Source organism: Chiloscyllium plagiosum, unplaced genomic scaffold (assembly GCF_037043375.1).
Source record: "Chiloscyllium plagiosum isolate Xiang-an unplaced genomic scaffold, Cpla_swu_hap1 HiC_scaffold_9, whole genome shotgun sequence".
NCBI classification, from domain to species: domain Eukaryota; kingdom Metazoa; phylum Chordata; class Chondrichthyes; order Orectolobiformes; family Hemiscylliidae; genus Chiloscyllium; species Chiloscyllium plagiosum.
Window position 1 is genome coordinate 15,655,497 of NW_028270147.1, and position 27,556 is coordinate 15,683,052.

Genomic DNA, 27,556 nt, shown 5'->3' on the forward strand with positions numbered 1-27,556 from the left:
TTCCTCTCACAGGAAAGGATCTTGTGAAACTTGATGGGGTTCAGAAAACTTATAAGGACATTGTTGAGGTTGAAGGGTTTGAGCTATAGGGAAAGGCTGAATAGGCTGGGACTATTTTCCTTGGAGCTTTGGAGGCTGAGGGGAGACCTCTATAGAGGTTTACAAAATCATGAGGGGCATCAACAGGTAAATAGATAAGATCTTTTTCCCCAGAATAGAGGAGTCCAAAACTAGATGGCAAAGGTTTAAGATGAGAGGGGGTAGATTTCCAATAGACTTAAGGGGCACCTTTTTCACGCAGAGGATGGTGCATGTATGCAATGAGCTGCCAAACGAAGTGCTGGAGGCTGGTACAATTACAACATTTAAAAGGGTATATGAATTGGAAGACTTCAGAGGGATATTGGTCAAATGCAGCAAATGGGACTAGGTAGGAGATCTGGTCTGCATGGAGGAGTTGAACAAAAGGATCTGTTTCCGTGCTATGAACTCTCTTGACTTGAAAGTGCACAGGCACCTCTCCAACCTTCGGCTTCAATGTGCAATCCATCTGTAGCTCTGCTTATTCCTCTTATCCTTAACCGTTTCTGGTGAATCAGTTAACAGTAAACGAAGCAAATCATGTATCCTGTCGTAGTCTTCATATTGTTGAAAAGAAGTATTATACAATCATCTCTCACAGTTCTTTGAGATTCTGGATTTGAGGCTGTGCACCTTGACAGCTGCAACTGATGATATTAGTGGAAGCATCTCTAGTGAATCCCTGTCACTGTCGCTTGCCAAAAGCCCAGTTTTGACCTGAAACCATGAAATTGATCTGTGATAATCAGGACTGTCTTGTTCTGCCCCTGCATTTTAGTATTCAACTCATTTCGATAACTGAAAATGTCCATGAGATATGTTAGCTTAGCCTAGCAGTAAGTATCATAGAATCCCTACAGTGCGGAAGTAGGCCATTTGGCCCATCAATTCCACATGGACCTTCTGAAGTGCATCCCACCCAGACCCAACCCCCTACCCTATCCATCTAACCCTGCATGTTGCATGGCTAACCAACCTAGGCTGCACATCCCTGGACACAATGGGCAATTTAGCATTGCCAATCCACCTAATCTGCACATGTTTGGACTGTGGGAGGAAGCCAGAGCAACTGGAGGAAAGCCACACAGACAAGGGGAAAATGTGGGAACTCCACACAGACAGTCGCCCAAGGCTGGAATTGAAGTCAGGTCTCTGGTGTTTCGAGGCAGCAGTGGCTAACCACTATGCCACCATTCTTCCCCTTATGCTACTGTATCAGACAATAACTTTTCATAAGCAGTTCATACATGGCTCAAACTCTTTGGCAGTGGCTAGGAGATAGTGAGGCCTGCAGATGCTGGAAAGTCAGAGTTGATAAAATGTGTAGCTGGAAAAAGCACAGCAGGTTTGACCTGCTATGCTCTTTCCAGCTCCAGAAACTCTCAATTTTTCTCTGGTAGAGAACCTTGCCTATGATAACTATCATACCTTTGTGTGCAACAGTAAACTCTGATGCTCAGCTGCCATCTCTTCATATAAACTAGCGAACAAACTTGATTAATTACATAAATTTTATGTAATTAATTTTCATGGCTTGCTTTGATATTAGAGCTAAATCTAATGGCATTCACAAAGAACATAGTGGGTGATCTGAATGTCAGGATTTTGCTCTTTTGCCTCACTGGCAGGGGCAAGCAGGCTGCATAACCAAACTGAGGTCCTATCTTCTACCCATGTATGGTGACGAATGTTCGCGTGTGTGTGTATGTGTGTGGAATTTGAAGCCTGCGCGTGCAGCTCTGAAGCTTGTGCATGTGCAATGAGTAGGGACACCTGGTGTCAGCAGGTATTGCCTTTAGTAATAGACACTGAGGTCCAGAGATCGGAATCATGGACACAGCCTCGACACTCTGATAAAGCTGTGATGCTTCCTGAAAATGATGCTGCTGTGATACACCGTTTGAAAGTCACTGGTTATGATGACAGTAGGGACAATCAGTGTTTTGTATCCCTGGCTACACAAACCATATTATCTCCTTAAAAGCAAAGCACTGCCGAAATTTGAAGTAAGAACAGAATGTGCTGCAGAGACTCAAGCTGTGGCAGCATCTGTGGAGAGAGAAGGTACAACTGGAAACACTCTATCAATTAAGTCACATCAGAGTCAAAATGCTAACTGTTTTTCACTCCACAGAAGCTGCCAGACGTGCTCAGTTTCTCTTGCACTTTGTTTTATTTCATTGTTACCTCCTTGTCTCAGGCAGACTCATTTTGCATGTAATGGATTCAAAGTTGAGATCATCTTGGTTTACATTTGACTTTGTTGTGAATTCTGTGATTGATTTATGTGCTATGTCATAACGTAAACTTGGCAAAATAATCCAAAGCGCATCTCTGTAGACTATAATTCAAAAATAGTGTCAAGAACTAATCACTGTTCTAATGTCAGAAGTGTAACAAACAGTTTGTGGGCAGAAAGATTCCAAAAACAATAGAGTAATCATTCATTTTTGTGATGTTGATTGAGGGGTAGGAATTGGGCTGGATGTTGGGCATAAGTCACCTGCTTTTCTTCTAAATAGTGCATTCGATGTTTTGCATCCACTTGAACCTGTCAAGGCCATAGTTTAACATCTCATCCAAAGGCTGAGGGCTTCAAAAATACAGCATATGCACTGGAGTGTCAACTATAATTTTTCCTCTCCAAGTTCTAGAATATGGAACTTGAACCCATAATTTTCCAACGTTGACAAGATTTTGCTGCCAGTTGAGGCACATTTGAGATTGAGAAATAATCCTTGCAATTTTTAAAAACTGAGTTGAGAAGTGATGCCATAAGTGATCTTTGTTTATTTCAAGTAGTGAAAGCTTACATAGTTCCTTGTGACTGTTGGTGCACAATACAGAATTTTTTCTGATCAAATATTGACCTGAATGTTTTGATTTGCAGTTTTCATCTGGTAAATAGAAATTCTTACATGAATGTCATGAAGAAGTCTTTGTTACACATTAAATGAAAGATGCTTCTTTGGAGCCAGAGAACTATAGACCAGTGAGCCTGACGTCAGTGGTGGGCAAGTTTGAGGGAATCCTGACGGACAGGATGTACATGTATTTGGAAAGGCAAGGACTGATTCGGGATAGTCGACATGGCTTTGTGCGTGTGAAAGTGTCTCACAAACTTGATTGAGATTTTTGAAGAAGTAACAAAGAGGATTGATGACGGCAGAGCAATAGATGTGATCTATATGGACTTCAGTAAGGTGTTTGACAAGGTTCCCCATGGGAGACTGATTAGCAAGGTTAGGTCTCACGGAATACAGGGTAAATGGGCAAAGTCTTTTCCCTGGGGTGGGGGTGTCCAGAACTAGAGGGCATTGGTTTAGGGTGAGAGGGGAAAAATATAAAAGAGACCTACGGGGCAACTTTTTCACACACAGGTGGTACGTGTACGGAATGAGTTGCCAGAGGAAGTGGTGGAGGCTGGTACAATTGCAACATTTAAGAGGCATTTGGATGGGTATATGAATAGGAAGGGTTTGGAGTGATATGGGTCGGATGCTGGCAGGTGGGACTAGATTGGGTTGGGATATCTGGTCGGCATGGACGGGTTGGACCGAAAGGTCTGTTTCCATGCTGTACATCTCTATGACTTTGAGTAGTTGCCTGATGGTCAAGACTGAACTAAGCAAATTATCTATTCCATAGTTCTGCCTTCAAACTATGAACATACTTTCAGAGGTGTATTGTGCCACAGTCTATTTTGAACTTGTCGTGAATATTTATTTTTTTAAAACTGATTGCAAAAGACTTCAAAGAAAATGGCTGCTTATTCATCACCAGATGACTGTTGTGTATTGAATCCCTCCCTTGACTCCAAACAGAAGACAAGAAGTAATCCATACACGTTAATTAAGTGCCATTTCTGAACAGTGTTCCAAATTGAATGAGTCATTAAGATATCCATAACTCTGGTTGTCTCAAACTCACCATGTGAATGTCCTAGCATAAGATATATAATCAAACTAAGCACACTGTTTTTGGAAAATAACTTTGAATAAATGGGAGTCACAAGATAAGATGACCGTACTTGCTGAAATTTAAAAGCAAACTTTAAGAAGCCATTTGCAGACAAATCGTGTCAGAAAGCCATCGAGCCATTAGCAAGTCAATGAAACAGCCAAGGTAATCAATGCTAATACCTTGAAATTACAGGGGAAGACTCCCTAGCTGATTCCGATTTAAAGTTCAACTAAGAACCAACCTCCTGGAGGTTTAACTAGCAATCTGTCTTGCGGATTACTGACGATCTTCTACTTCACATGGCAAAAAACCTGATTCTGGAAATCTGTAACAAGATTAGAAACTGCTGGAAAAACTCAGCCTGTCTGGCAACATCTGTGGACGGAAATCGGAATTAACACTTGGGTCCAGTGACCCTTCTTCAGAACTGATGGCAGCTAGAAAAAGGATGGCTTTTATGCAATTGTTATGGTGGAGGGAGAAGTAAATAATAGGTGGAGATACACCCCACTGAGAGATAAAAATCAGTTTGACGAACAAAGGAGTGGACAAAGATTAGCCAGGAAAATGAATAGCTGCTACTGGTGACCATGAGGTGCTGACAACAGGTTGTGTGTGGTGCAGCCTATGTGATGACAAGGTCTAGCATGTGGGAGTGGGAGAAAGCATGCGTAAAGGTGCTCAAGATATAAAATTGTTGAATTTGATATTAAGCCCAGAAGGCTTAAAGGTTCTCAAGTAGAAATTAAGATGCTGAGCTTCGCTGGAGCGCTGCTGCAAGCCTGAGACTCTGAGCTTCTAGTTGCTTGCCACTCAACACACCACTGTGTTCTTTGACCAACATCTCAGTCTCAGGCTTGCTGCAGTGCTCCATTCCACAGTTATAGAGTCATAAATATGTACAGCACGGAAACAGACCCTTCAGTCCAAGTTGTCTGTGCTGACCAGATATCTTGAATTAATCTAGTCCCATTTGCCAGCACTTGGCCCATATCCCTCTAAACCCTTCCTATTCATATACCCATTCAGATGCCTTTTAATGTTGTAATTGTACCAGCCTCCTCCACTTCCACTGGCAACTTATTCCAAACACGCACCACCATCTGCGTGGAAAATGTTGCCCCTTAGGTCCCTTTTAAATCTTTCCCCTCTACCCTAAACCTATGTCCTCTAGTTCTAGACTCCTTCACCCCAGTGAAAAAAATTATCTATTTATTCTGTTGATGGTCTTCATGATTTTACAAACCTCCATAAGGTCACGTCTCAGCCTTTAATGTTCCAGGGAAAACAGCCCCCAGACTATTCAACCTATGTCTATAGCTCAAACCCTTCAAACCTGGCAACCTCTGTAAATCTTTCCTGAACTAATATTCCAGCAAGTGTGTATATCTATGAATCTGGTTTTCTTTTTGTCTGCCCAGTTCTTTGTTAATTTGAAACAATGTTGCTCATGATGTGAAATCCAAATTATTTTATGGAACTATTACAGGAAGTTCCTACTTGTGGTCACGAATTAATGGAAAATTCCTTTTTAAATGATGGAAGTTGGGTCTCCACTTCAACTAGGAGAAAGTGAGGACTGCAGATGAAAGGCTTATGCCCGAAACGTCGATTCTCCTTCTCCTTGGATGCTGCCTGACCTGCTGCGCTTTTCCAGCAACACATTTTTAAGCTCTCCACTTCAACTGTTGTACTGGGTTCAAGCATCCATCCCATATGTTTTACTCCTTAACAATAATGTATTGTGGACAAAAAAGTAGTAATTTATAAATTTTTGCAATTATTGCTATTTCTGTACAATCGTTTTTATTTAAATGCATTTCACAAAATTGACACCATCTGTTTAATTAAATTAATGGTTTTTATAATTAGATTTGAAGTTTGAACAGATTCAGGGTTGCGTAACCACAAACACATGCTGTTAATATTGATCCATTATCAATCATTTTAAAATCATTAAATATCAATCATATATAATCCCACAAGATATTAGACTTCATTTTATTCTTTTGTTACAAATTTATGACTTAAAATATTTTAGGATGTGATTTTCATACCCTTTCTCAGTTTTTGCACCCACCCGCCTCCAAGTCACTCTGGATTTTCCTTCAGAGGAGCTTTGAGAAATGTTGGCTGTACTGGTCTAAGCAAGACAGTTAAAGTTGCCTAAAAATTACTGGTTTTGACATGGGTTCTTACTAGTTATTGTAGGTGAAGTGGCTGCACTCTTCATTGCAATGAAAGCTGGTATGTGCATTCAGGACAGTTGCATGTGAACTGCTGATTAACCTGAAGGCTGCAAAATTGACTGCACCACTGGCGAAATGATTCCCTGATTTTTGTTTTTCTTTAAATTGTTCAATAGAAATAGTGCTGTAAATGTTGACAGAGTTAAGTGATTCCACAACCAATGGGTCAGGTCGGAGCTCTGCATTTTTGCCACATCTCGTCGTAAATAGTAGAGGGAAATTAAACAACTCGCTGGAGGAGGGGGCTCCACACACACCTCCTACCTTGATAATGTGGGAACACAGCACATCACAGCAAGGATAAAAGCTGAAGCATTTGCAACAACCTTTAGCCAGAAGCGTGGTGTAAATGATCCTCCAGTTTTTCCAGCAATTTCTGTTTTTGATAGAAATGAGGTGTGTCGGTTAGGTATATTAGTTGTGGGGAATGTAGAGAAATAGGGTAGGGGAATGGCTCTGGGTGGACTACTCTTCGGAGGGTCATTGTGAAGTTGTTGGGCCAAACAGCCTGTTTCCACACTCTATTAAATACAAGAGCAGGTTAGGAGCCATGAATCCTGCAGCTAGTACCACCCTGTCTGACTCCCAAAAACTGTCCACCATCTACAAGGTAGCACATCTCAGGAATGTGATGGGATATTTCCCACTCACCTGAATGAGTGCAGCACCAACAACAACTTTCAAAGCTTGACACCATCCAGGACAAAGCAGTTCGTTTGATTGGCACCACATCCACAAATATCCACACCCTCCATCACTATTCACCACTTACAAGATGCATTGCTAAAATTCAGCAGGGCTCTTTAGCACTTTACAAATCCATGTTGACTTCCATCTTGAAGGACAAAGGCAACAGATGCTTGAGAATGCCACCACTTCTAAGTTTCCATCTGAGTGTTTCACCATCCTTACTTGGAAAAGATATCACAGTTCCTTCAGTGTCATCAGGTCAAAATCTTGGAATTTCCTCACAAACAGCAATGCAGTTGTACCTGCACCAAATGGACTGCGGTGGTGCAAGAAGGCAATTCACTACCACCTTCTCAAGGGCAAATAGCTATGGGCCATAAATGCTGGACCAACCAGCGATGCCCGCATCCCATGAATAAACTTTTTAAGACCAACAAGCCACTGGATCAAACAAAAATGCAAATATTACTTGTTTTTGTTTCCTAATTTTTGCTTTGAATTCATCATCACTCTGCAATATTCACTCCTTAGCTGTTTGAAAGTATATCTGCTCTGCATTCTTTTTGGTGCAGGCTATGAAGTACTTATCAACTGCAAGAAGATTTATCTATGGTTATCTATTGTGATTGCAAGTAATGAAAATATGACAGCTCATTAATGATATATGTCCTATCATTGACTCCTGTGATATCACACTAATTCCTGTGGTATCGCACTATTCCCTGCCTGCAATTAGGGGGGAACATTTATTACTACTCTTGTTTTTTCTCTGCCAACCAATTTTCTATTCATTACCCCCAATTTTTCATTTTGCACACTAACCTTTTATCTAAGTAAACCATGTTCAGTGGCTCTCCCTCATTAATTCTGCTCAAAACATCCTTGAAGAATCCCTGTTGATTTGCCAAGCATGATTTCACTTTTGTGAATCAATGTTGATTATCCCCTCCTGCCACTGAGATACATAAGATGCTAAAGGCGATTGACAAAATAGACATGGAGCAGATGTTTCCAGTTGTAGGGCAAACGACAACAAAATGTCTTAGCTTTAGGCTAAGGATTAATGGATAAAACAGAAATGAGAAAGAATTATTTCCCTCAAAGCATCAAAAATGTGTGCAATTCACTACTGCACAAGGTAGTGGAAGCCAGAATATTTAATAAACTTGAGGAGGAAATGGACAGATTCTTAATTAGTTATGGATTAAAAGATTATGGGCAGAAAAGAGGAGTTGAGGCTGAGGTTAGCCATAACTGTGTTTCATAGTGGAACAGGCTCAAGGGCTGAATTGCCTACTCCTCCTAATTATAGAATCATACAGCCTGGAAACAGACACTTCAGTCCAACTCATCTGCATCAATCAGATCTCCCAATCTGACTTAATCCCTTTTGCCAGCGTTTGCTCATATTCATCTAAACCCTTCCTACTAATATATTATCCAGATGCCTTTTAAATGTTGTAATGGTACCTGCCCTTTTTTCTACTCTGGCAATTCGCTCCATACATGCACCACCCTCAACGTGGAAAAAAATTCCCCCTCATATCCTTTTTAAATCTTTCCCCTCCCACCTTAAACCTATGCTGTCTAACTTTGGACTCCCCCACCCTAGGAAAAAGATGTTGGCTACTCACTCTATCCATGCCCCTCATGATTTTATAAAACGCTGTAAGGGCACCCCTCAGCCTCCACCGCTCCAGGGAAAAGAAGCCCCAGCTAATTTAACCTAAATGTTGAACCCTCCACTCCCGGTGTTAGCATCGCTGAAGACTCACTATCAACATCCTGAAGTTGCCATTGATAAGAAACTGAACCGGATTCACCATATAAAAACAGTGGCTACCAGAGCACTTCAGAATAGAGCAGCAAGTATGTCACCTCCTGACTCCTAAAGGATGTCCATCAATTACAAAGCACAAATCATGAGTGTGATGAAATACTCCACACTTGCCAAGATGAGTGCAGCTCCATTAACACTCAAGAAGCTTGATACCATCCAGGACAGTGCAGCTTGCTTTGGCTCCCTTCCACCAACATCCATTCCCTCCACCACCAATGCACTAATGTGTACCATCTATAAGATGCACTGCAGCAATTCACCAAGGCTCCTTAGTTAGTATTTTCCCAACCCATGACCACTACCATCTGGAAGGACAAGGGCACGAGATAAATGGAGCACGATCACCTGCAAGTTCCCTTCCAAGCCACTCCCCATTCTGACTTGGAAATATATCACCATTTGTTCACTGTCGCTGGGTCAAAGTGTGGAATTCCCTCCCTAAGGGCATTGTAGGTCTACTGACAGCACATGAACTACATTGGTTAAAGAAGGCAGCTCACCACCACATTCTCAGGGGATAATCAGGAATGGGCAATGAATGCTGGCAAAGCTAACAGTATCCACATCCAAAGAGTGAATAATAAAAACAAACCATAATCTGAGAAAATGTCTTAACATTGTGAGTGGTTAAAATCTGAAATCCACTGCCTTAATATATGCTGGGGCAGGCTCAATAGAAGCAGCCAAAAGGAAATTAGACAATTATCCGAAAAGGAAGAATGTAAGGGGTCACAGGAAGAAGGCAGGAGTACCATTTTAGGCACGATTGGCCAAATGGCCTGCACTGTAACAATTCCATAATGTTGTAACTTCATAAACATGGCGAATTATACAAGCATATTTTCAACAGTGCTTGTTGAGAAATTGTCATTTTTGTAATTAAAGCAGCACATTCAACTTTGAAATATCAAAATGTCATTGATTCTTTACATATTTCTTTTGAATTGCAATCAAATGCATAAAAATGTTCTAAGCTCTGCCTGTTTCTGAATAACAGCTGCGCATCATCATCATTATGCTGTCCAACATCATTATGCTGTTTTTTTTTCTCTGTTTTTGGATTTAGTCTAATTCATTCTTGGAATGACTATTGCTGACATCCCTAATTCCCTTTCAGTCGATGATGATGAGCTGTTTCCTTGAATGAGTATAAGCCGAGATGGTGTAAGTGCACCATAGTGGTACAGTTAGTCAGAGAAACAAGATTTTGGCCCAACAACACTGAAGAAATGATGATATATTGCTAAGTCCCAAAAACGTGGTGACTTCTTGTTTTTGTTTTGGGTGGGTAGTTGCACTTATAGGTATTTCTTTGCTCCTGCTGCACTTAGAGTCATAGAGATGTACAGCATGGAAACAAACCCTTCGGTCCAACCTATCCATGCCGACCAGATATCCCAACCCAATCTAGTCCCACCTGCCAGCACCTGGCCCATATCCCTTCCTATTCATCTAACCATCCAAATGCCTCTTAAATGTTGCAATTGTACCAGCCTCCACCACATCCTCTACCAGCTCATTCCATATATTCTCTGCGTGAAAACGTTGCCCCTTAAGTCTCTTTTATATCTTTCCCCTCTCACCCTAAACCTATGCCCTCTAGTTCTGGACTCCCCGACCCCAGGGAAAAGACTTTGTCTATTTATCCTATCCATGCCCCTCATAATTTTGTAAACCTCTAGAAGGTCTCCCCTCAGCCTCCGACGCTCCAGGGAAAACAGCCCCAGCCTGTACAGTCTCAAATCCTCCAACCCTGGCAACATCCTTGTAAATATTTTCTGAACCCTTTCAAGTTTCTGATAGGAAGGAGACCAGAATTGCACGCAGTATTCCAACAGTGGCCTCACCAATGTCTTGTACAGCCATAAAATGACCTCCCAACTCCTGTAATCAGTACTCTGACCAATAAAGGAAAGCATACCAAATGCCTTCTTCACTATCCTATCTACCTGCGACTCCACTTTCAAGGAGCTATGAACCTGCGCTTCATGGTCTCTGTTCAGCAACACTCCCTAGGACCTTACCATTAAGTGTATAAGTCCTGCTAAGATTTGCTTTCCCAAAACGCAGCACCTCGCATTTATCTGAATTAAACTCCATCTGCCACTTCTCAGCCCATTGGCCCATCTGGTCAAGATCCTGTTGTAATCTGAGGTAACCCTCTTCGCTGTCAGCACTACACCTCCAATTTTGGTGTCAACTGCAAACTTACTAACTGTACCTCTTATGCTCACATCCAGGGAGAAAATCTGTAAAATGTCTTTTGCCTGAAGTTATTTTGCATTTAACTGTGCATTTTACAGTACTGCAATTAGAATTGCTCTCAGCTATTTTGTTCATTAACTTAAGACCCAGAATTCGAAATGCCAATGATAATTTATCTAGTGTTTTAATTGGTATAAGTGGTGGTTTTAGTTGTGTGTTCCACAGTTAGACCGATGTGAAAAGTACCTCTGCTTTGCAGCAATCAGAGAATTTCAGGGCCATGTAGGGTTGAGGAATATGAAGTACAATGTCCATTCTGCCTACTATTATGCAGCTGAGATTAGAACTGATTGGTGGGTGTGTGGCTGACGAAGCAATCTGACAGGTATTCTCTCCTGATTCAGGTTTACTTCTTTTGGGTCATAAGAAAATTGTTCAGAAGGCAATTTTCTTTATATCCTGATAGAAATATTAAATGTAACCATCTGATCAGCCATGATATTCCAGAATAGCTAATTAGACAAAAGTAACTGAAGGACCTCCTCGAGCTCCTAAATTAAATGTTTACATTGAGACTATTCTAAGAACTGAAATAGCTACATGTTTGGCATTAGAGAGAGAACCTGAAATAAGCTTCAAATGTTGGAGAGCTGGAATAGTTTGCAAAGTTAAAAATTACACAGAACCAGGTTATAGTCCAACAACTTTATTTGGAAACACTAGCTTTCGAAGCTCTGCTCCTTCATGATCGCTTGGATGATCGTTTCTGTTTCAGAGATGTGAATTATAATTGATGAGCATCCATCTTCCTCTCGTCCGTTGTGCAATCAACCCTTGAATAAAAGTTGCTTGATTTCAACATCTTAAATGACAATTAAATTGTACATAATGGCTCCTTTTAAGAGTCTTGAATATTTTAATTGAAATTATTGGTTAATTTGAATTCAAGTGCTAATCAGTAAAAACTACTACTTAATTTGAATTCAGTTTAATTCATGTAGACTGAAGCAACTAACTTTGTTTCATTGAATTTGATGAAGAATTTGAAAACTGCAGTGACTTCTGTAGCAGGCACTTAAGATAAGTCAAATGCAGGAATCTTGACATTGCATGTTGAATGATTCTACTCCTTCATCGAGTGCAATGAAATATATTCAACGACTCTATGACAGCACAGTCACTCGGAGGTTAACATGGCTGCTTCACAGCACAAGGGACCCAGGTCTGATCCACTCTTTGGTGACTGTATGGGGTTTGCATGTTCTCTCTGTGTCTGTGTGGGTTTCCACCCACAGTCCACGAAGATTTGCAGGTTAGGCTGACTAGCCATACTAAATTGCCCAAAGTGTCCAGGGCTGTGCAGATTAGCTGGAAATTCAAAGTTACAGGGATAGGATGGGCCTGAGTGGGATGCTTTTCAGAGTGCCAGTGTAGATTCGATGGGCTGAATGGCCTACTTCCACAGCAGGGATTCTTTGATTCTATGACATGTTGGGTTATGTATCCATGGGTTAAAAAGCTGGAAAAACATAAGGTTAGGGCAGGAGAAAGTGAGTTTTTAACTGCGCTGTAAGTGATAGTTATTGACAAATCCCTCTGCCTGAAGATTAAAAAAATTCATTTAAAATGTGCATTCTCATTTCTTCAGAAGTTGATTGTTCTTACAGACGTTTTTCTGAAAATTCTTTTTATCAAATTCATCTCTCTTAATCTTACCTTTCTATCCCAATCTTTGATTCCAAATCATATACAAAAAGTGAAATAACGTCCCCTTCGCTCAACATTGCCTGATTTAATCTTTGCATGCCTCGCTAACATACTTTCAGGCTTGTAAAAGAGAAACCTTCTGTTTGTAGAATAATTGTTCAAATGTTTACTTTTTACTGCCTACTTTATCATAGTGTTTTGAACTGAAGTCTTAAAAATGTCACTTGCATCATTGCTGATCAGCCTTCAAGCCCTGGACATTTTTTCCACAGAGAGAGCAATTGCAAGACATGAAGTAAGAGAAATTGAACAGCGCCGCACAATGGACAACCCAAGACAAGACCCAGGAGAAGAAGAGTTGGATGACATAATCATCCTTTATAATCGTGTACCGAAGACTGCCAGTACTTCTTTTACAAACATTGCTTATGATCTGTGTGCAAAAAACAGGTACCATGTCCTGCATATCAACACAACCAAAAATAATCCTGTGATGTCTTTGCAAGATCAAGTGAGTCCTAATTCTTGATAAATATGTATTGCATTCTTTGTTACATTAGAGGCAATTATTCATCATATCTAGTCATACTTTTATGTTTTGATTACTTTTTCACCAAGCTGTATGAAGAGAAATACCTTAAAGTAAAGATTCCATAAGCTCTTTACAAAAGGTTATGGATAGAATTGCATTATATTTAATCTGACTATGGGACAGGGCCTTTCTATTGTTCATCATGTGAAATGCATCCAGGTGAAGTGCTGATCACTTTATCTACTTCATAACTTAATCGCTAGACTCATCAGAATTGAGAATTGACTGGTGCAAGCATTTTCAACTCTCAAATTTTAACCATGTGTTAAAGTTATTTTTTTCATTGTATTTGCATTTACTTAGAAATTATGAGCACATGGCTGCAGTTGTGAAATGTGTATCTGTTGCTCTATCTTGTCAATTTGGAGTAAGTTTAAGACCAGTAACTGTGAATTGAAAGCAAAGTTTATAATCCTATATAAGAGCAATGAGAGCAAGTTCGTCTAGATTTTACATAGGAGTTATGTGCATTCTATCCTGCCAAGAATGTCCAACTAAATTGATAGAACCTGCCAGATCAACCTGTATTTGAGCTAGAATATCAGGCTTAGTAGGCTGGGAATGAGTTGCACAGTCAGGATTCTTATTTTCTGAGCATTGCTACATTTGTTTTGTTTAGTTTTATGTATTTTTCCATCATTTATCAGTTCGCACTTCAGCTCAGTAAAAAAAAAAGGCTGATTGGAGAAAAAACTTTGCATCACAGACAGAATGATACATGTGGATATATAAAATAACTCAAATTCTAACCTACTGTTTCTTCAGGCAAGATTTGTAAAAAATGTTACTACGTGGAAAGAAATGAAGCCAGGATTTTATCATGGGCATGTGGCGTATCTGGATTTTGCCAAGTAAGTGATTTAGTTCATAGGAATTGGTTCTCTGAATCAGGTACGCTAAATTGTCTATAAATTCAATGCGTTGCCTGAGCCTAAATCCCTTTATATTTAATGCAAACTAATTGTCTGTGCCAAATAAAGCTGTGGTTAATTTTTAGGAATTGTTGTGAATTTATATTTTTAAAAATGCTGTGGAACCTGGTCAGCATCTTTGTTTTCCAAAAATGATACTCTCCTTGTTAGTGCTATTATGACAGCAACATGACATCCAAATATACATGCAGGTGTAAGCATAATTCTGTGCAGAAACCCAAATGATAAATAGAATATACATGTTCCAGCTGCCCTCTGGTGGTTAATTCAGTATTTGCCTTGCCTGAAAATTATGTCTGTGGCTGCCAATATATGAAGATAGATTTGGAGTTTATGCATTCTAATTTTTTTTTTATTCCTTCAACTGAAGCTAGTGTGAAAGAGAAGTATTTTTCACTCTAACAACATTTATAAAGAATATAGAAACATGCTTGATGTATTTCCTTGACTCCTCTGATCCCCTAATGTTGGATGACCGACTGTGGCTTTTCCAACACCACCCTTTTTGACTGATTCTCCAGCATCTGCATTCCTCATTTCTCCTAGTTGCTGTTAACCCACTATGATAACTACACTTTAAGTTTTATAGTTTTTATTAATAGGAAGTCAGACTATATTTAGAATTCACATTTCAGCAATAAAGAATTACAAATAATTAACTCTATCCTGATCCAAAATATAGAATAATAGCTCAGGCAGCACAAGAATGAATACAGTAAAAGTAGGTAATTTGACCCCAACATCATTTGATAAGGTTGTAACTGCAGCTGCACGTTTCTTCCCTGCACCTCTGCAACCCTTGATACACTTGTAAGGTCAAAAATCAATTTGTGTGAGGGCAAACAGCCATGGGTAATTGCTGTCTGCTGAGCACTGAGGACATTTATGCTTTCCTAAACCCTACGTACTGTCGACCAGCCCCACTTCCACCAGCCCTTTCCTTGCCACCCCCAGCCTTTTGTCTCCCTGGTTCTTTCTACTCCTCTTTCCCTTCCTCAAACTTGCCCTCCAATTCACTCTTCTCTTAAATTATCAGCTGACACAGCCCAATAAAACATTACTATGTCAGACCATTAAAGATAAAAGCAGGAAAGAAACAGGATCCACTTGGTTTCAGCTCCTTGTATCAAACATACAGTATACAGTACAACTAATCCTTGGAAATCTTCCCCACCTATCCTGGGGAATGATGCGAAGAAAAACGTTCTTGCCAATCAATAGATTTGTCATTTTCACAAAATCGTACCTCATAACCAACATCTTGAATGTCTCCATTACCGTTTCTGGGCTTATTTTGTTCCAACAGCAGGACAAATCAAACTGAAGTGGAAACGCGGTGATGCTTTCAATTGGTAGACTGGGTTTGTAGCAGCTGTCTCAAATACAAAGATGTGAGAGTATTCCTTCCTTGAATTTATCTCACCAACCTATCTTTGACAGTGTTGGTAAAAGTGGCTACCGACAGAATTTCACTTCACACTGAGATGCCTTCCATTGTATCATGCTAGTGAGATTGTTTGTTTAAGAACAGATCAAGCAGCTCAAAACTGGGCATTCTTAAGCCTCTGAGAGTCCCAAGCAACATCAGCAGAACTGTGTACCATCACAGTTGCTCAAATTTCGGAATGTTTTAAAATTGAATTCAAATTTGACCATCTGTCATGGTGGGATTTGAACTCCTGTCCCCAGTCTGGGGTTCTGGATTGCTAGTCTATTGATATTACCACTAAACCCTCCCTCCCTTTCTGACTCCATCACCTCAGCTCTGATTCAATGTAGTTTATAGTCACATATGTTTGGAGTGCTGTCAGGCATACCTGAAAGTGAGGTGAAGATAAAAAACACAAGCTTATGCAAATACTGATGCTTCAAAACTAAAACTATAGATGGAACTAAGCAATTCCACAGCAATACATTGAATCATTGTTCTATCCTTTCATATTCAGTTGTGAGTGGGGATAAACAAGTAAGCAATTGACGAGAAGATGAGGCGATATAAACATCCTGAATATGCTGAGCAGATTAATTCTAATCATATTGGTTCAGATGGTGAATAAATCAACCCGTGGAATTTATTTATATTGAACTTGCAAGCTCATCGATACATCTGTATACATAAAGTAAAATATCCAACAGGAACTCAACTATTAATCATCCAGCTAAGTTTTCAGCCTGGAACTTCAAAGAACTGCTAAAACTTGCCTCTCAAGTAGCAGTTGTAGAACAACATCAGATAACTTGCTCTGAACGTTTTCAGTTCTGAGCTCATTATCATTTGATTTGTTTCATCATGTGCTGGTGCACCAGCAGATGGCAAAGTTGTACCACATAAACTTTTGTGCCCAAAACACACATGCCCATCAATAGGATGAGATAATCAGTAACATTTAAAATGCTATAAGTATTTGCATTCGTTCAAGGTAATATCAACTAACTGAGACATCATGTCTATAAGCAGGTTATTTGATGGTTTTTAATTTACTTAAACTTGTGATGCAACCTGCCTACATTGATCTGCAGCATCTTAATTACATAACCATCTATTAAACTAATTATGCAATATATAGATATTTATACTGACTCCTCCATTATTGTGCTACTTTTCCAAATGTAGATAGCACGGGTTTTAATTTCCTTTATTTTTGGACTATGGACTAACAAAGGAAGATGCAGCCTTGAACCAAGAAGACACATGTCTGTAATTTTAAAGGTGTTTGCTGGAACACATTGTATATAACTTTCAATGTCGCATTTTCATGGAGCAATGAGAGCAAAAGCAGACCATACAGAGCTGATTGGTTCTGAATAGAGGTCATTATGATTGGCTCCTGGCCAGGTGACCATTACTTGTATGGAGCCAAGAATTGTCCAGTCTGCAAAGACAGAACCTCAAAAAATGTCTTTGCCTTCTGACTGTCTGTCTCTCATTTAAAAGAGAATTTAGAAGTAATAGCGTTACATTAAGTTAATGATTCATATTACTTAATTGCCATTAGTTCAAGACACTTAGTCCATAATAAACAGGTATTTTTTTAATGCTCTGAGAGAAGAAATTCTCCATCTCAGTTTTAAGTTGGTGCCCCTTTACTCGGAGGCTATGCCTTCTGATCCTAGACACATTCATGAGGGGAAACATCCTCTCAGTATTTACTCTGTCAAGCCTCTTAAGAATCGTATATTTTTCAAAGAAATCACCTCTTGTTCTTCTAAATGCCAATGAGTGTAATCCCAACCTGTTTAGTCTTTGCTCATGAGACAGGCAACATCCCAGGGAACCTTCTCTGATCTGCCTCCAATGAAATGATATCTTTTCTTAATTAAAGGGACCAAAACTGCTCTCAGTACTCCAGATGTGGTCTCAGGGCATGGACCTCGAGTCGTGCAGACTTCAGGCAGGCCTACTGTGGATTTCAAGTGGGCAAGGGCGTGGAGGAGAGTTGCCCCAGTGCAGACCTCTAGTGAGCTCCTGAAGATTGATGACTTCATTGGTTGGGTCCAGTGCTGGTGGCAATGAAGTGGTGGCGGAAGGGCATCACAGCAAATTCAATGTGGTGGGCTCAGCAGCGAGAGACACGACTCTGATGTTAGTTGGGCCAGCACAAGTGGTGCCGAGGCAGTAGCAAAGAAATATCAGCTCAGTGGCAAAGATGGCACCTAAACGTCGGTGACTTCAATGTTGGCTGGATCAGGTGTAGATGGCGGCAAAGTGGTGGCAGTGCAGGCATCATTGAAGGTGATAAGCTGGCTCAGGACTGATTACTCACTTCAAGCTATATCTTTTGTTATTTTACATATTCTTAAATTATTCAAAACGCAATTCTATTGTGGCAACAAATGAAAGCTTTCCACGTTTTTGTATTCTTATTGTAAAATACAGATGACAATAAAATCTAAATCATATCACCAGTACCTTGTCCAGTTGCAATAAGACTCTTACTCGTATATTCCAGACTCTTTGAAACAAGGAACAACATTCCATTAGTTTTCCTGACTACCTGCTGCACCAGCTGTTAGTTTTGTTTCATGCGCAAATCCTCTTGTGTTGCAGGTTCTTGCAGTTTCTTTCTATTTAAATAATACTGTTCTTTTCTTCTGCCTTCCAAAATGTTCAACTTCCCATTTTTCTACATTTATACTCCATTTGCCAACTTTTTGCCCACTTACTTAACCTATAACTGTCTCTCTGTGAACTGTTTGTATTCCTTTTGCAGCTTGTCTTTCCATCAGTTTTTTGTGTCATCTGTGAATTTGAATACCTTTTCACTTCCTTCTTCCAAGTCATTAATATATATTATTACAGCCCCAACACTGATCCCTGTGGAACCCCACTGGTCACAGGTTGCCAACTAGGAAAAGAATCCCTTATCTGCACTTGTTTACTTCCTTACATGAGCCAACTCACAATCCTTGCCAATATGCTACCTTTAAAACTATGAGCTCTTATCTTACGACTTAAACTTTTCTGAGTTAACTTGTTGAATGCCCTCTGGAGATCAAAATGCAACACATCTACAAATTTTCCACTATCCAGACTTACTATTTGAGACTTGCTCAAAAAACCTCCAATAAATTGATAGGATATTAGTTCCTTTTCATGAAGCCATGCTGACTCTGCTTGTTCAGATTGATTTCCAAATGTGATCCTATTACTGCCTTAATAATTGGTTCCAGCATTTTTCCAACTCTGATCTTGGGTTCATGTCACACTACAGGTAACTCCATTGCACTATTCTCTGTCTCCACACAGTCACACACACTAAACCAAGCTTACATACACATATGGATTAGATTTTCTACAGTGTAGAAACTGGCCCTTCAGCCCAACAAGTCCACAACGAACATCCGAAGAGTAACCCACCGAGAATCATTTCCCTCCATTTGCCCCTGACTGATGCATCTAACACTATGGGCAATTTACTTGACCTGCACATCTTTTGGAATGTGGGAGGAAACCGGAACACCCGGAGGAAACCCACCCAGACACTGGGAGAATGAGCAAACTCTATGCAGACAGTCACCTGAGGTGGGAATTGAACCCAGGTCCCTGGCACTGAGAGGCATGTGGCCATGTACAGATAGTTGGGATCAATTTAGAATGTTATCATGGTCAGCACAGATATGGTGGAATGAATGGCCTCTTCCTGTGCTGTGCTGTTCCCTGTTTAACCTAACTATGTTGGGTATCAAGTATAGATATGCAATCGTAGGTCCTCCTGTTCAACTTGTGTCAAAATAATATGTCTGTTTATTAGATTAAATCCCCTTGCAAAGTATTCAGTCGTGAGTAGTTGCAGTCCAAATACTGTTGATGACTAATCAGCATGCCCTTCCTTCCAAGTCTTTTCTTGTTTTTTTTTCTCTCTCCTACGTTGCCTGAAAACTTGGTCCTGCATTGCTCGCAGAAACCTTTGTATTCATAGTTTGGAATTCTGAGCCATGAAACAGATCTATTTGGATACATCTTGTACAGGAGAAGGAAAGGACGACATTTATGTAGAGTCTTTTACAAGCAAAACAATTTGACAGTAAAATACTCTTGATGTGTAATCACTATTTTTATGTTAAAAAAATTCTAATTTGTGCATAACAACTCCAACACATTCATTGAGCCACCACAAACATCAATGTCGTGGTTATCAGATAATCTGCTGAAATGGTATTGATTGAGGGATAAATGTTGGCTCGGTCATCAGGGATGTTTTTTCTGCTCTATGAAACGTTGCTACAGAGATGTTCGCATCTCGGAGCCTGAGTTTAACAACACCTTCAACAATGTAGCATTCCATCAGTATTGTACTGAAGGTTGTTAGTTGTGATTTTTTTTTTCCCCTCTTATCCTGGAATGGTGCTCTGAACCAGTGATCTTTCAACTCTTAGACAAAAGTACAGCTGAGTCATAGCTAATAATGCAACAAACTTTAATCTGTTGCAAGACTTTGTTATCATTGAAGCAAATAACAAGTATGATAAATTTGAGTATTTTTTGTTGGAATTGATGGTATCAGTCACATAAGTGATTTACATTACTCTGTGTCTGCTTGCTAGAAAACATCAACCAGACTGTAACAGTAGTATCCCCGTGTACCTTGAATTAGATGTCCATGTCTTTTACAGATATATTTTTTCAGTTTCCCCAAGGAGGCCTTATGTATGTTGTTTAGTTTCTTTATTTCACATTGTACAACAACCCAAAATATTGAATGGACTATGTTTCTCACATCAGTGGGTTACCTACTTTGACTACTCCTTTTTGCTGCATTTTATCTTTCTGCCAGCTGTTTGCTGCCTGATTTGTTTTTACAAACCTCTGTTTGACTGACTGTGTCTATATGTTTTATTTCTTGCTTTTACGGTCAGCGAGAAACACTTGCCAGATTACTTACTTTGTACTTGCGATCAACAACTCTTTAACAGAACCAAAGTGAGGTGTGGATCAATTCCTGCAATAATCTAAGTATTTGCTTAGCCTTTGAATTCAAGGAAACAAGGTTCAAACTAGTTAATTTGCAAATTAACTGTCTCATGTTTTGGACCTCATTTCCTTTTCCTTTTCCAGGTATAAAATATGCTTCTAAATGCAATTAAAATATCTCAAATTGCAACCCCTCTCTATAATAAATGATTAAAATATCCCAAAATGAGAGTGCCTTTCTCCATTGTACATGTTCTAGAAGATTGCCCAATCTAAAACTTGCCATCTATCAAAATCTTTGGGTACCTATATACATCTGCAATGAGAAATGTAATTTTTATCATCAAATGAATATTTTTAATACCCTTGAGCTTGTAAAATGAAGGTACTACTCATTGTTATAAACAGTGGTAAGGCATCAGAGTGCGAGAACATGATAGTGCAGTGTCACAGATCAACAATGAGAGCAGTGATGGAGAGTCAGAATGAACATGATAAAGCAATGTAAGATATTTATAGTTAAGAATAGTGATGGGGTGTCGTCAGGAGTCCCAAGCAAATGAACAAAAGTAAAGAAAGTTAGAGAGCATGTTTAAAAAAAAAATGAAAATGATGAGCGATTGGTTGGTGTTCCCTTTCTTTCTTTCCTTTGTCTTTAAACTAAGATATTCTTTTAAACTAGCAGGTTGGATATCAAAAATTACAATTAGGATAGATATAACAGTAAATTAGGTCACAATAAGAGCACGCATATAGAGGAGGTCAAGAGACAGGAATTAAATTTAATACTTTAAACTGCATACTAACCAGACTCTGAAAGAATGAATACATACAAACATCGAAAGGAAGACTCTTTGATCACATTTGGGGAGCTGAGACCTGTTGTATCAGGTTTGGTGACCATGTTTGTCTAAGGAAACATCTTCAGCAAGTTGATTTTGGGCTCACATTTTCTAAGTTTGAGGGCTGCTGAAGTTACCTTGGAGCATGAAGGAAGATTATAGATAGGAATTTCGTGGGTCATATATTCCTAGAGAGAGTCATCCACAGGCAGAAAGAGGGGTTATTGATGTGTGTACAGTTTTAAATTGGTCATCAGCATTAGGACTGCTGGGAGTGACAGTAACTTGAATGTGTGCAGTACAGACCACAGCACAAGTGAACAAAGGATTGCAGAGGAGGGAACAGCCAAAAGTATAATTGCAATTGTTATTGCAATTGAGATTCCATAATTAGGGGAACAGACCATCTTTGTGAGTCTTATCTGGTGTGCTGCCTCACTGATGTTTGGATAAAGGATAGCATGGAGAGGGTGCAGAATATTCTACAGGGTGAAGGGAATAAGTCAGAAGTAATGGTGCATGTTAATACCAGTCCCATGGAAGGTCATGCATTATTTCAGATTTTCTGGAGCTAGGGAGGAAGTTTAAACAGGTAGCTCTTCAAATATAATCTCTGGATTGTTCCTGTGCTCTAGATGAGTGAGTTTGGAAATAAGATGATATTGAGGATCAATGTGTAGCTTGAATCATGATACAGGAAAGAATGTTTCAGATTCTTGGGTCATTGGGACCTGTTCAGGAGTGGGAAGCACCAATTCAAAAGGGATTTTTTTGTATCACTACACGACTGTGACTGGTGGCCTCAGCAGAACTTCACTGTGTGTTTGGGAATGGTTTAAACTAAATTGAGAGGAGTCTGGGCAACAGCATACAAATGAACTCTATAAAGGAGTGAGAATGTTAGTTATTACCTAAAGCAATAATTTTGCTATATTGTGTAGAAGCAAAATAGTAATGTATGTAAGTGCACAAAGTGTGATAAGGTTGGGTGAGCTACAAGCAAATATCCATATTAGAATATGATGTGGTGGCAGTAATGGAAACATGGCTTGAAATGCTGATACTTAGTATTTAATATTCAAAGTTAAAAATTATACAAGACCAGGTTATAGTCCAACATATTTATTTGGAATACTAGCTTTCAGAGCACTGGTCCTTCATCAGGTAACTAGTGGGGCAGGATCATAAGACACAGAATTTATAGCAAAAGACGACATTGTCATGCAATTAAAATAATGTATTGAACAAATCGAGATTGTTGTTAAGTCTTTGATTTTTTTTTTAGAATGGGTTGCAGGTTTCAGTTCATTAATATGGAAATCCCATAACTACTTTTAAGTCAGATTCTCGAGATAACTTAAGGTTTTGTAAAAGAAAGTGACATCTCAGCTCAGACAATGCATTACAGGTGTGAAGTTAGAGTCTGTCTGTATCCTAATCTTGAGTTAGACTGGTTCTATTTCCAAAGTAGGAATTTATAAAATGTTATATGGATTGACTGCTTACAGGTTAGATACATTTTGAGCAAAAATAAAATATATCTGCAAATACAATTCTGCAAGTGCAAATGCATCCCATAGATGTGTGTGTGTGTGTGTGTGTGTGTGTGTGTGTGTGTGTGTGTGTGTGTGTGTGTGTGTGTGTGTGTGTGTGTGTGTGTGCTGAAATGTCAACTTTTTATAAAACCTTAAGTTACCTTGAGAATGTGACTTAAAATAAGTTCTGGGATTTACATATTAATGATCAGAAACCTGCAACCCATTCTACAAGATGAAAGACTTAACAGCAATCTAGATTTGTTCAATATATCATTTTAATTGCATGACACTGACCTTTTGCTAGAAATTGTGTCGTATGATCCTGCCCCACTAGCTACCCGAGGAAGGAGCAGTGCTCTGAAAGTTGTACTTTCAAATAAACTTGTTAGATTATAACCTGGTGGGAAATCTGCAGGAAAGTCAGGTATACAAAACCTGTAAATATGATGAGACAGGGGTGTTTTAATAATCCAAATGTAGATTGGGATAATGCTAGAATAAAGGATAAGGAGGAGGAAGAATTCCTGAAATGTGTTCAGGAGAGCTTCCTTAACTGATATGTTGTAGTTGAACCTGCATTTCTGGATTTGGTGCTGGTAAATTAGGTGAGCTCAATGAACCAAGTGTCTGTAAGGCGGTAAAAGTGGTCAACATACTTTGTAATTTATATTGTTACAGCCTTATCCATTCTTTCTAACTTTTCCTTTTATAACTAGCTTCTAAAATAAGTTTTAAGATGGAGACTATCAGTAAAAACTGGGATTCTGTGTAAGGATCATGATGTAGTCAGTGCCGGACCCTGCTGGGGATTCAACCTTGGAGACAGCAGAGATTAGCTTTGACTGGGATTGCTACTGATTGATCACCCTCATCCTGAAAAATGCCAACCAGAGCTAAGAGGGAGTTCAACCCTATGACTTAGCAACAACCACAAAAATGACCACATTTTTGTGGTTGTTGCCAAGTCATAGGGTTGAACACCCACTTAGCTCTGGTTGGCGTTTTGCAGGATGAGGGTGATCGATCAGCAGAATGTACAACGTAGAGGGAAAAACGAGGATTAGATTAGATTAGATTCTCTACAGTGTGGAAACAGGCCCTTCAGCCCAACAAGTCCACACCGACCCTCCAAAGAGTAACCCACCCAGATCCATTTCCCTCTGACTAATGCACCTAACACTATTGGCAATCTTAGCATGGCCAATTCACCTGACTTGCACAGCTTTGGACTGTGGGAGGAAACCAGAGCATCGGAGGAATCCCACGCAGACACTGGGAGAACGTACAAACTCCACACAGACAGTCGCCCAAGGTTGGAATCGAACCTGGGTCCCTGGAGCTGTGAGGCAGCAGTGCCAACCACTGAGCCACCATGCCGCCCTATAGTAGGTATGGGAGTGTAAAGTCAAATGCTGCAGTTCTGTGTGGGAGTTGATGGCTAGAACTTGAGCAATGAGGTCTGAAATGGAATTGCCCACAGAGAGGGTACACAGAGTTGACGCTTGGTAGTGAAGCACACAAGACCATTTGAAGCAAAGAACAGATAACTGTGACTGGATTAGTAAAGTTGGACTGGAAGGATATTTTCAGCTAAGAGTTGTATTGCGTGTTTTCGCTTGATAGGGTACCATGAGGGGACTGTCCGGAAGAGGGAACCAATTCAACTTCCTGACTCTTTGAAAGGAATCAGCTCTTTCCTCTCTAAACTATTGCAGAGCTGGATCAGTGGTGCTGGAAGAGCACAGCAATTCAGGCAGCATCCGACGAGCAGCAAAATCGACGTTTCGGGCAAAAGCCTATTGCAGAGCTGGTCAGAGGGGCTTTGACAGGTTTGGAGGTTGGAACTGAGATTTAAATGCTGTTCGAGTCCAATCACGTAGCTTATCACCTTTCTATCTTTAACCTAATATCTAACTTCCACTGCTAACCTTTTGTCTTGTCTGTCAGGTTTAAGTGGGTAAAAACAAGGACTGCAGCTGCTGGTGATGCCTTTATTCGTGAGTAAAGGCTTTTGCCTGAAACGTCGATTTTCCTGCTCCTCAGACGCTGCCTGACCTGCTATGCTTTTCCAGCACCACTCCAATCTAGACCCTGTCAGGTATAAGTGCTGGCTTGGGAAAAAGGGACAATTTCAGAATAATATTCTGTGTAGTTAGTTAGTGTTTTTTTAAGAGTTTGTATCATTGCCATTCCTAGAATTTTGTAAAATTTTTTTTGTTAGTTATTCCTGGTTTACATTAAATGGTGTCAGGAGTCTTGTAATAAGCATAGTTCCGCATAAAACGTTCATGATGTTACAGATCCACTTTGTGTTTGTCCATGTGGTTAATCCGTAACAATGCAGAAGTGCAAGAAACAATCTAAAGTTGAACTTCTAAAATGGAAGATGGCTAACTTCAATGGAATGAGAATTAATCTAACCAAAGTAAAATGGAACCAAAATAGTTACACATTGTTGACAGGACATGTTTTGTTGTTCTCTTCTCTGCAAGAAGAAATGATGTATGTAAGGTGCATTCCAATAATGGCTAAAGATATGGGCACCAAAGCCAGTTGTCTGTGGATAAGGAGTTAAATGGAGAAGATAAAATATTTAAAAAGTGGGTATATGATGCAAGTTTAAGTGCAAATTAAGCCAAACATAATATAGTAAGAGAGGAAGTAACAAAGAAATAAAACTGGCAAAGAGAATATTGGAAAAGAATGGCAGTTAACATAAAAAAGCCATAAATCTTCTGGCATGTATGGAGTACGTGGCAGTTAATGGTAAAGTATACCTCACTGAGGACAAACAAGATGTTATTTGCTTTGGAATACAGAGCAAGACCAGAATATTTAATGTGTACTTGAGAACAATATTTTGTAAGAAATATTGCTGGCAAAATATTGAATATGATTGAATTTATTGTCACATGTACCAAGGCACAGTGAAAAGCTTTGTCTTGTGAGCAATGCAGACAGGTCACATAGTTAAGTAGCATAGATAAGTAAATAATAGGTAAACAGTGGCAAAAACAAAAACACAGGTACAGGCGAATGTTAATGGTTTGTGAGTCCATTCAGTATTCTAACAATAGGGTAGAAACTGTTGTGAAACCGGCTGGTGTGTGTGTTCAGGTTTGTGTACCTTCTCCCTGATAGTAGAGGTTGTAGATAAACAGTGCCATGGTGGGATGGATCTTTGAGAATGCTGGCGGCCTTTCCTTTACAGCGGGCCTGGTAGATGGATTCTACAGATGGGAGGTTAGCCTCTGTGATTGTCTGGGCCAAGTTCACCACTCTCTGTAACTGTCTCTGATCTTGAATGGTACAGTTGCCATACCAGATCGTGATATGTCCAGACAGAATGCTCTGGATGGCGCATATATAAAAGTTGGCAAGGGTATTCGCTGTCATGCCAAATCTCCTCAACTGCTTGAGGAAGAAGAGACATTGTTGGGCCTTTGTAACCATTGCATCCACATGAAGAGTCCAAGAAAGCTTGTTGTGGACTCCCAGGAACTTGACACTCTCCACTTGTTTCACTTGTGCTGTTAATGTGTAGGTGGGCATGAGTAACATCCTGCCGAAAATCAATACTCTGTTCCTTGGTTTTGCTTGCGTTGAGAGTTGGGTTGTTCTCAGTGCACCATTTTTCCAGATCTTCCATCTGTCGTCTGTACTTTGTTTCGTCTCCATCTGAGATTCAGCTGACTATGGTGATGTCATCAGTGAACTTGTAAATGGCATTAGTGTGGTACTTGGCGATGCGGTCATGGGTATACAGTGAGTATAGTAGGGTGTTTATTATGATAAGTGCAGGTGGTAGAGATCAATGAGTGAAAATTGATCGAAGGGGTGTATTAAACAGTGTGAAAATGGATAGGTTGCTTGGGGTCTGAATGACTTGCTTCCCATGTGCTCAATGAAGTGAAAAGTTTGTGGAATATCTTCAAATCTTGCCAGAATTTAAAGGATTTGCAGAAAATTGGAGAAAGGCAAATATGTTGCACATTTTGAAGAAAGGGTGCAAGTACACTCCTGGTAATTAGTAGTCAGTGTAACATCAGAAATGGTAAGGTTTTAGATATCCTAATCAGACAAAGAATCACTGGGCACTTGATGAGATTTGAGCTAATTAAAGAGGGAGAACAGAGATTTGTCAAGCAAATGTTTGGCTATTAAATACAATTGGATATTTTTGATGAAGTAATGGAAGTTCCTGAAGGGAACGCAATGAAGTTATCTGTGCCAGTTTTTAAAAAGCTTTTGTTAAAGTAATATTTGAAACCCGGTTAACAAAATTGAGGCTTAGTGAATATGGTGAATCAATGTTAGCTTGGATTTTTAAAAAGTGACTTGGGGGCAGAAAACGGAAAGTTGCGGTAAATGGTTATTTTTCAGATAGGAAGATGCACATATTGGTGTTCCCAAAGGGTCAGTTGCTTTTTCTTTGTATGTTAATTACTTGTACAATGGAGTGCAGGCATTTCTGATTAAACCAAATTTGGAGGTGAGACAAACTG

At 39.7% G+C, this 27,556-nt stretch overlaps 1 protein-coding gene across 3 annotated transcripts in view; it reads left to right on the top strand.

Moving 5' to 3' along the window:
- Positions 1-27,556, top strand: part of LOC122554150 (heparan sulfate 2-O-sulfotransferase 1) — a 213,966-nt gene that overhangs the window by 123,984 nt on the left and 62,426 nt on the right. For all 3 annotated transcript variants that reach the window (XM_043698719.2, XM_087990427.1, XM_043698720.2), the window contains 2 exons: positions 13,008-13,246; positions 14,093-14,178. In XM_043698719.2, coding sequence (XP_043554654.2) covers positions 13,008-13,246; positions 14,093-14,178 — 325 coding nt within the window. The remainder of the gene's footprint in view (positions 1-13,007; positions 13,247-14,092; positions 14,179-27,556) is intronic.